The sequence below is a fragment of the Notolepis coatsorum genome, assembly GCF_963971535.1.
Source record: "Notolepis coatsorum genome assembly, chromosome: 4".
Classification (NCBI taxonomy): domain Eukaryota; kingdom Metazoa; phylum Chordata; class Actinopteri; order Aulopiformes; family Paralepididae; genus Notolepis; species Notolepis coatsorum.
In genome coordinates, this window is record NC_140168.1 from 20,732,907 (window position 1) to 20,742,906 (window position 10,000).

Below are 10,000 nucleotides of genomic sequence, written 5' to 3' on the forward strand. Positions count from 1 at the left end.
GGGCCCTCTCTCTCTCTAGTACTAGCTGCCCCCCCCTCTCTCTCTCTCTCTCTCTCTCTCTCCATCTCTCTCTCCCTCTCGTGCTAGCCCCCCCTCCCCTCTCTCTCTAGTGCTATCTGGGCCAGCCATCTCTCTCTCTCTCTCTCTCTCTAGTGCTATATGGGCCCTCTCTCTCCCTCTCTCTCTCTCCCCCCTCTCATATGCTAGCTGGCCCTCTCTCGTCCCTTGAGGAAGTCGCATGTGGCATTTCCTGTTTTCCAGGCCTCCTCCTTCACAGCAACAACATGTGTGTCTCAGCGCGGCCAGGAGACCAGGGCTGGGAATCACCAGAGGCTAAATGATCACAGTGCTCAACGATACCATAGTATTGCGAATTTGCAATATATTGTAATATTGCGACATATTGCAATTTATTACTTTTTCAACTTGCAAATCATGACTGAAGATGTTGTCAACATCTGCAATAATAATATTGCACGGTGGTGCCCCCTGCCTACCTCAAGGAACTCCCTCACCCCCCCAGTCCTCCTCACACAGCTCCGGCACAGCCTACCTCCTCAAAGCCCCAGGACTAAGCTGCACACCATGGGCCTTCTGCTCGGCCGCACCCAGACTGTGGAATGCTCTCCCAACCACCTCAGAGCACCACAAACTGTTGACACTTTTAAACGTGGACTCAAGACCTACCTTTTAGAAAGGCCTTTTATTCGTTTTTATGTCTTATCATATGTTGTTCTGCTATGTGTTTTTTTTTTTTTTTTTATATATCTATTTTTATTTTATTCTTTTAACTCTGTAGCACTCTGAGATTCTCAGGAATGTATGGTGCGTTACAAATGAAATGTATTATTATTATTATTATTATTATTATTATTATTATTATTATTATTATTATTATTATTATTATTATTATTATTATTATTATTATTATTAATATATATATATATACATAACATAAGTTTTAACTAGTTGAATGTTTGAGATGATGCACCTTCCCAGTGTGTTGCTTGTGGTGCTAAACCTAAATCATATGAGTTCCAATGCAGCAGACACAGAGATCTTCAGGACAAAACTGACTGACTCTCAATTTCACCAGTTTATTCTGGCCATAATGTCACATGAACATACTCATAGTATATATTTAGATTCTAGTGTTTATTGTAATGTATAATATAACTGATAGAGCATACAGACCCTCACCTGCACCTTTGATCACATTGCCTAGTCCTACTTGCTCAGATGTGTATATTCAGAGTAAATTATATTGTTTATACTGCCTATTTTTACTTTTCTACTGTACTATAATTGTATTGCCTGTATTTATGTCTTTCTACCTGCCCATACCTGTACCCCCCCCCCCCCTCCCCCCCTCCCCCATGCTGCTATGATGCCCGAATTTCCCCAAGGGGATCCAGGAATATCTTATCTTATCTTATCTTATCTTATCTTATCTTATCTTATCTTATGCTGATGTCTGGGCCTAGTGGCCTTAAAGCATGTTGCCTCTTTACCTTTGGGTAATCAACATTGGAACGTACATGTTTTATCTAACAACATAACGTTTTCAGTCTGTTTATCTCACTTCAATCATTTGTATTGCCGCACAAAAAAAAAGGATCAATACTTTGTGCGTCGGCCACTATACGATATATTGCCACGCAAAGTATCGCGATACTATGCTGTATCGATTTATTTCTCCCACCCCAACCGGCGACACTTTGAACTTGAGTTCACAACACCGTGAACAGATTAGCAGGGATTGAAGCAAGGAGTTACATGGGATGAGGATGCATGGTATGAAATGTCAGGATATAGCTTATTATTATTGTTGTTATTATTATTGCTATTGTCATTATTAGTCGTCTGAGATATAACATGTGGTAGGAAGCTGTTTAGAAAAGCCAATAGAAAAGCGCTGTATGGATGCTGATTAGCCAATTGGATGTTTATAGATTATTCACTTCTTCATGAATAAGTAATAGAAGCACAATATCTATAGTCTATACCTCATCTACAGTAACAAAGCTACTGCATTACTCTATGAGAAATACATTGGGTTTATGCTCCAGAACATGTGACTTATCTTATCACTTGGAACATAATGCACGTATAGCACTTCTCTTTCATAACAGCAGAAACCTGATTCTAAAATCACGTTCAACCCTATTTGTTGTTTTAGACACAACTATAAAGACCATAATATTCCTCCTTCTGCATATCATCAGAATTATCGTTAATTGTCAGCAAATTGACCCGTCCGTGGATGAAACCATGACGTTCTAGCGGGGCTCATGGTTTAAATGTGCACAGAACGGAACAAACCACGGGCGACTCCACTTATCTCACTGCGACAACCGAAGCTGGACAAAGCTTTGCTATCAGCGAAAGACGGCAGAAAAATCTGGCTACTTAAACAACAGCGTGGCCGATTTTAACGGCGCTAATGAAAGAAGTAATTAAATGTAATCTGTGTAAAGAGTCTCGGTTCATGGTAATGACCAGCCATTATTCACACCCGGGGCCTCGGGGCACAGTGGGACGTCCCGGGCAGGAAAGAGACGCCCACCGAGATGTACTCCGATTAGCTGCTTGCGCTTTGGCCCAAGAGCACAGGGGGAAAGAGGTTTGGTGCCAAAGGTTTGAGATAACGATCTGTGACTGTAGAGAGGAACATTACGTCTCCTAATGTCTCCTGGCTAACACAGTATTTTCACAAGAAAGACAATGAGGTCTTTTTTAATCTAAGATCTGTCATTCAAATAATGTTATTGAATATAACAAAGAAGGAGGAAACACGTCGTACATGCTAAGACGGGTGAAAAAGATGTTGTGTTAAGATGGAGATGACATGAGTAAGCGATTAAAGCAGCACCATGTAGTTTTGTTGGCCCACGTTGTTTCAAGGCGTTGTTTTGGGGAATTTGTGGTTGAGATTAGAAAAAAACATAGAGCATTTGTTACTAACTATTGTAGAGGTCGTTTTCTTTTCTTCCCTAAAACGACACGGTGAGGGCAGCCGGGTAGCGCAGCGGACTAAGCGTCTGTCTACCACCGCAGAGACAGTGGAATCGAATCCAGCTGCGGTGCCTCCGGCTTGGCCGACCGTCCATACTGACACAATTGGCAGAGTCAGCGGGTGGGAAGCCGGCGAGGGTGGGTCCTGGTCGTTGTAAAAACAGCGACTCCTACAGTTCGGTCGGGGCGCCTGCACAGCAAGGTCGGGTCCTGGGAGAGGTAGTGTGCTCCTTCCACACGTTACACTCCCCCAGTGAGAGTCTGCGCTGCCAGGTGAAAAGAAGTGGTGGATTGGCTACACATGTGTCGGAGGAAGCATGTGTGATAGTCTCCGCCCTCCCAGACCGACGGTAGGGGGCAGAGCACGCAAACGACCAGGTAGGGGATTGGGAATTGGCATAACGACTAACATTGGGAAGGGAGAAAGATGGAAAAAGAAAAAGGGGGGAAAAGATAGCGTAAACATATTTTTTTTAAAACAACACGGTGCAGCTTTAAGTTTGTATCCATGAAAAGGTGACATTTAAAAGAATTCCAGGGTTCAACTTCACATGGCTTCAACACTGAATGATGGGCAAAAAAAAACGCAAAAAACTAAACATATTGATTCACGGAAGAAAGGAAAAAGGGTAAGCGATTGTTTAGGGCACGGCGGATGGGGACGAGAAAGAAAGGGTGACTTGGCGTGACGTGCTGCATGACTGCTGCGTGTGCTGCGTGTGCTTTTAGTGGAAGGCCTTACCTTGCAGCTGAGTTTGCTGTTCTGAAGCCATGCAAGGGGAACACAACAACAAGTGTCAACAACCGACCACCAGAGAATTAGACACGAGAAGACGTTGAAAACTGGTCAAAGATAGAATAGAATCCGATAGAAAATAGTAGAATAGAATAGAATCAATATAATCTAATAATATTAGAAGAGAAGAGAATAGAATAGAATAGAATAGAATAGAATAGAATAGAATAGAATAGAACAGGAGGACTGTGTGAAACGGGGTTAGTGTCGATTTATATTTTGTCTCAGAGAATTAGACACGAGAAGACGTTGGCAACAGGTTAAAGATAGAATAGAATAGAACATAATATGATAGAAAATAATCAAATAGAATCTAACATGATAGAAGAGAATAGAATAGAATCAATAGAATAGAATAGAACAGGAGGACTGTGTGAAACGGGGTTAGTGTCGATATATTTTTGTCTCATGCATCCTTAGGGGCCATAACACACTGTTAGGGGCCCATAACACATTGTTAGGGGCCCATAACACCAACACCCCTGTGGGCTCACCAATATATTTGGCCCTCTCCTCCCTCCTCTCCTTGGCTTGTTTCTGTCGCTGCTCGGAGGTCGCGCCATCTGTGGGGAGAGAAGAGGAACGGGATCTTGGTTAAATCTCTGTCTTCAAAAGAAGAGTGCCGTAAAGCCAGTTTATCTCCCATGCGTATTACATTTACATTTTACATTTAGTCATTGTACGCTGACGCGGCTTTCATCCAAAGCGACTTACAAGTTCTGTACGTCGACAAGTCAGCAGGGAAGGGTACAACTCTTTCAGCTGAGTAACAATATATTAAGCCGTGTTATTATTTAAAGAAAGAGTGTTGGGACTATATTAACCCTTTCACTACAACCACACTACCAACGGGTTAACCCTTTCACGGCGACAATACAGAAGGTTAACCCTTTCACTGCCACATGACAACGGGTTAACCCTTTCACTACCAAACGACAACGGGTTAACCCTTTCACTAGTAGCCCTTTCACTACAACACTACAGACGGTTAACCCTTTCACTACCACACTACAGAAGGTTAACCCTTTCACTAGTAACCCTTTCACTACCACACTACAGACGGTTAACCAAAAAAACGCTGTCGCTCCTACGTTGATGAAGTATTCACGTAAACGTATATAAACGTATTCACTTTGACAGTTTGACACCGTGGTGCGAATCAGATGTAAAACGGGGTGTTCTCAGCAACAATCGCCAACACTGTGACGAAAGGAACAACATGACAGGAAGATAACCTCCGTCACTGTCCTATACCCCCTGCTGTTTGTTTGTTTGTTATTTTAACTTCACTGTTTTTTATACTTCCTGTTTGTTTTATTTTTTAACCTTGACTTTTAACTGCCTTGCTGTGTTTTTTTCCTACGATCTGTAAGGTGACCTTGGGTGTCGTGAAAGGCGCCACCAAATATAATGTATTATTATTATTATTTTGTATGTGTTTCCCACGGCTGCAGTGGGGCGACCCTGTTCCGATTGAGCTACAGTGGCCGCTCAGACTGTCTCCTTTTTTTGTGGAGCCCCGTCCTATGTAGTGTACGCTGCTTATCCTCAGCCAATCACGGAGGGCCCTGCGGCACTGGGAGCCCCGTCGCCATGGCAACCTGTCTTTTTCCTCTTCCCTCTTTACCTTCAATGGGTTGCTGCGTCTCAGCATTCAGCTATATATGCAGAACCTGGCTCTGATCCAGAGGCGGTCTGGAGTGTGTTAAGAGTGTGTGTGTGTGTGTGTGTGTGTGTGTGTGTGTGTGTGTGTGTGTGTGTGTGTGTGTGTGTGTGTGTGTGTGTGTGTGTGTGTGTGTGTGTGTGTGTGTGTGTGTGTGTGTGTGTGTGTGTGTGTGTGTGTGTGTGTGTGTGTGTGTGTGTGTGTGTGTGTGTGTGTGTGTGTGTGTGTGTGTGTGTGTGTGTGTGTGTGTGTGTGTGTGTGTGTGTGTGTGTGTGTGTAACGTTAAGGTCTCTTAATGCCCCTCTCCACCACCACCACCACCACCACCCCACCAGCAGTCTTCCTCCCACGCCGCACACCACGTCTCTAGTACCATAACGAATGACCGATTGGCGCTCAGCCACCGGCATCTGTGTGACTGGGTCCTGTGACGACTCGAGAAATTGGCATGTTATAAATGGCGGGGGGGGGGTCCATATGGAGACTCTTGTTTGATCTCTCAATTTCCAAAAGTGGAGTCCAACACGCTTCAGCCAAGGACAGTACATATCGCATCGGACATTGAGCTCGTCACCAACGCAAGAGACACCGGGTTCGACTCCAGCTGTCGGCGTTGCCTCTGGCTTGGGCCAGCCGTCATACTAACTCAATTGGCAGAGTTAGCGGGTGGAAGTCGATGGGTGGTAATCTGGACTTTGTGGACAGCGACTCCTACAGGTTGGTTGGGGACGCCTGCACAGCAGAGACAGGAAATGGCGGGGGTAGTGTGAGCCTCCCACACGTTACACCTCGCCAATGAGAGTCCGCGCTGGCAGGTGAAAAAATGTGACAGGCTGCCTCCTCGTGTACCGGAGGGGACACGTGATGCAAGGCTTCTATCCTCCCTACAACCGGCCAGTGGGGGCATATGCGAGCAACGTTCAAGATATGGGAGGGGTGAATTGGCTCAGTGGAATTGGGATGGGAGAAAAAGAGAAAAAATAAATATATAATATATATATATAAAAGTGGATAAAAATATATATAGTTTTGGTGCTCAACAGCAGAGGACAGTACATATAAGATAGTTTTGGTGCTCAACAGCAGAGGACAGTACATATAAGATAGTTTTGGTGCTCAACAGCAGAGGACAGTACATATAAGATAGTTTTGGTGCTCAACAGCAGAGGACAGTACATATAAGATAGTTTTGGTGCTCAACAGCAGAGGACAGTACATATAAGATAGTTTTAGAGCTCAACAGCAGAGGACAGTACATATAAGATAGTTTTAGAGCTCAACAGCAGAGGACAGTACATATAAGCCTGTACGTCACAGCTTGCTAAACCCAAGAGAGACAACATTTGAACCAAATCCAGACATCCGCGACCAAAAATAGTTTGAAAGATAATGCAGCCATGAATAAACGATAAATTAAGCTTGTCTGGACATTTACGAGTTATGCAGTGATGTACAGCAGTTATCAGAAAAGTAAACATCTCTTCTGTGTAAGGAAACCATACTTTTATGGCTGCGTTCATCGCCGCTTCCATGGACACAGTGAATAAACAAGGCTGCCCTTTTTTCCCCAACTCATTTTCAACTTGTTTATAAAAAGAGACTAAAACATAATGTTGGGAACAATAATATAATGTAATTTATTCAATATGTTGAGGGAAAATAATACAGTAAAGGTAACACCTGTTAGTTTATTTCCTCTTTGGGCAGAGACGTTTGAGGGTAGAACGTCGTCCAACTCTCTGTGTAGGAGAATGGTCTACAGAGACTGTACGAGCACCCAGGGGAATGTTCTGAGTATAATGGGTGCATTTTCTGTTCCAGAACTGAGAACACTACTATAGAATAAAGCTCATTTGGGTATATAAATACAAAGAAAAAGAAAACATTCTGTGAGTTCACAAAATCTGTCTCCCATTCACTGTCAGCGGAGCAGCTCCACACTTTATATCTGATGACATCGCAAGTTTTACTTTTATTTCTCTGGTTTCTGGTTGATTGAACTTTCCAAGGCCATGGAAATAACGTATTGCAATGAATCATTTGGGAGATGTTGTTCCTCTTCAATGGTTGAGCTGTACTACGTATGAACAAAGAACTAGATAGCTAACTCTCTATGTAATAATAATAATAATAATAATAATAATAATAATAATAATAATAATAATAATAATAATAATAATAATAATAATAATAATAATAATAATAATAATAATAATAATAATAATAATAATAATAATAATAATAGTAGGGGTGTAACAGTATACAGAAACCACGGTTCGGTGCATACCTCGGTTTTGAAGTCACGGTTCGGTACGGGTTTTCGGTACAGTGGGGGAAAGTTTGGCTTTCCATGTTCCACTCAGGGGTGATGTAGTGTGCAGTAACTAATTGTACTTGTATGGCTGAATATTCTATATTGAAATTAATAATCGAGTTTTGAATTCAATTCTGCACGCAAAAAAAAGTTCTGCACGTGCGTTCGTTAGTGGTTAACGTACCGCTGTATTCGTTCGGTACACAGCCGTACTGAACCTTAGGTCCAGTTAGGCCTGTTGCAATAAGCAATAAATCAATTTATCGCGCAATAATGAAAATGAATGCAATGATTTTGACGGGCGCAATTAATTGCTATTTGCGTGTTTGTTTTAATGAGGCGGGAACCAGTACCTCTCCGTGTCTGACGTTACTACAGAGTACAGCACGGGAGCTCCTGTGAGCACCATGCGTATGTTGGGCAGTAGCAACGCTACATAGCTTAACTACATTTCTCAGTAGCGTGATGGTAGCGTCGCTCCTTTTGAACCAAGTAGCGTTCTTTGTAGTGTAGCTATTTTTAGACCCAAGTAGTGATGTAGCGTTAACAAACGCTATACGCTACTGCCCGGAGAAACTGGACTGCTAAATAAAGATTAAAGATCTAGCGTTGATGCTATGACGCTTCCTCCTCATCGTTGATTGCCTGTAGTAGCTGCATCTAACGTTAGTAGCTAACGTTAAAACTAACCTAAAGTTAGTTGTTCACCAACAATCTCAACATTTGTTTTATCATTAGCTCAAAAACACAGAACTGGACGACACAAGTTGTCCGCTCATAGGTTCTGCTAGGATAATAACAACAATACTTCCGGTCGGTGGGTTTCAAAATAAAAGAGCAAAGTCTAAAACACCGGAAAAGACGTTTATTTTGTACAGCGTTTTCCTCCACGAGTACTCAAGTACATCATGTGATCAATCGATCTGTTTTTTTTTGCCCATCCCTATTTTATCCTGTGCTGAAAAGTCTCCATTCCAATAGAGATAGTATATATTTGTGTTTATTTGATTATTGTTGAGCTATATTTTAATCGAGAGTAACTGGTAGTGTAGCTTACTACATTTTCCAAGTAGCTTGCCCATCACATAATCCGCGAGCCACAGTAAACAAACGCGAGCCACAATTAGGGTGACCAGGTGTCCCGCTTTTGGTTGTATACTGCACAGCCATTTTACCTAATGTCCCACGTCCCTCTTTTCGAAGCAAAAAATAAAAACATGGGTCTAAAAGCCCCTTCCTACAGTAAACGTAGCAACCTGCCTCTTGTCCACACACATTGCTCTGCTCGTTTTATCATTGCTCTCACGGAGATAAAACTGGGAACGAGGTTACTCTGCTTCTGACGCTACCTCATATCTGATTGGTTAGGTAGTAATTTAGGATATTTAAAATGTCTTCCAATGTTAAATAAAGGTTTATTGCACTTTGAAACGGTTTCCTTGCATTATTATGCTATTATCATTATATTAGTAAAAAAAAAAAAGTTGATTGAAAACTTTTGGGAAATACATTTCTCAAAAAAATTATTTCTCTCAAAACCGCTAATAATATCACTTATCGCAATAATTTCTGGGACAATTAATCGCCCAGCAAAATGTGTTATCGTGACAGGCCTAGGTCCAGTACTGAAACGGCTTGGATATGTGTACCTTTACACCCCCTAAATTATAGTAATAATGGGGCGCCCTCGTGGCGCATACCATAGTGCTTCGCACACCTACGCGGCCGTCCCGGGTTCGACTCCCGCTCCCGGGGGATAATTTGTCTTCCCCACCTCTTCTCCCGTTCACTCTCTCCTTCTCTGTCGGTCATGTCTGACCACGAAAAATGAAGCTGTAAAAATGCTAAAATAAAGATTATAGTAATAATAAGCGTGATATATATACATTTTGGGCCATGTACCTTTTTTGGGCTGAGGGCTGGGATTAGTCCCAGGTGTGGAGGGCCTGCCATCTGTCTTGGAGGAGGGGCGATCTGTTTCCGTTTGGAAGGAGGGGTCTGTCTTGGAGGAGGGGTCTGTCTTGGAGGAGGGGTCTGTCTTGGAGGAGGGGTCTGTCTTGGGACAGGACTCTGTGTTCGGAGACAGAGGAGAGAGGTCCGTGACGGCCGAGTCTACCGGAGAGAGAAGGTCCTTCACCAGCGCCTTGTCCTCATTCTCAATGGAGTGGGACTCGCCCGGCAGAGCTGGAAGAGAGAGAGAGAGAGGGAGGGA

At 42.9% G+C, this 10,000-nt stretch overlaps 1 protein-coding gene across 2 annotated transcripts in view; it reads right to left on the reverse strand.

Moving 5' to 3' along the window:
* LOC311226884 (uncharacterized protein) overlaps positions 1-10,000 on the reverse strand; it is a 107,126-nt gene that overhangs the window by 56,981 nt on the left and 40,145 nt on the right. For both annotated transcript variants that reach the window (XM_084312338.1, XM_084312339.1), the window contains exons 2-3: positions 9,691-9,972; positions 4,306-4,374 (exon numbers count right to left, since the gene is read on the reverse strand). In XM_084312338.1, coding sequence (XP_084168464.1) covers positions 4,306-4,374; positions 9,691-9,972 — 351 coding nt within the window. The remainder of the gene's footprint in view (positions 1-4,305; positions 4,375-9,690; positions 9,973-10,000) is intronic.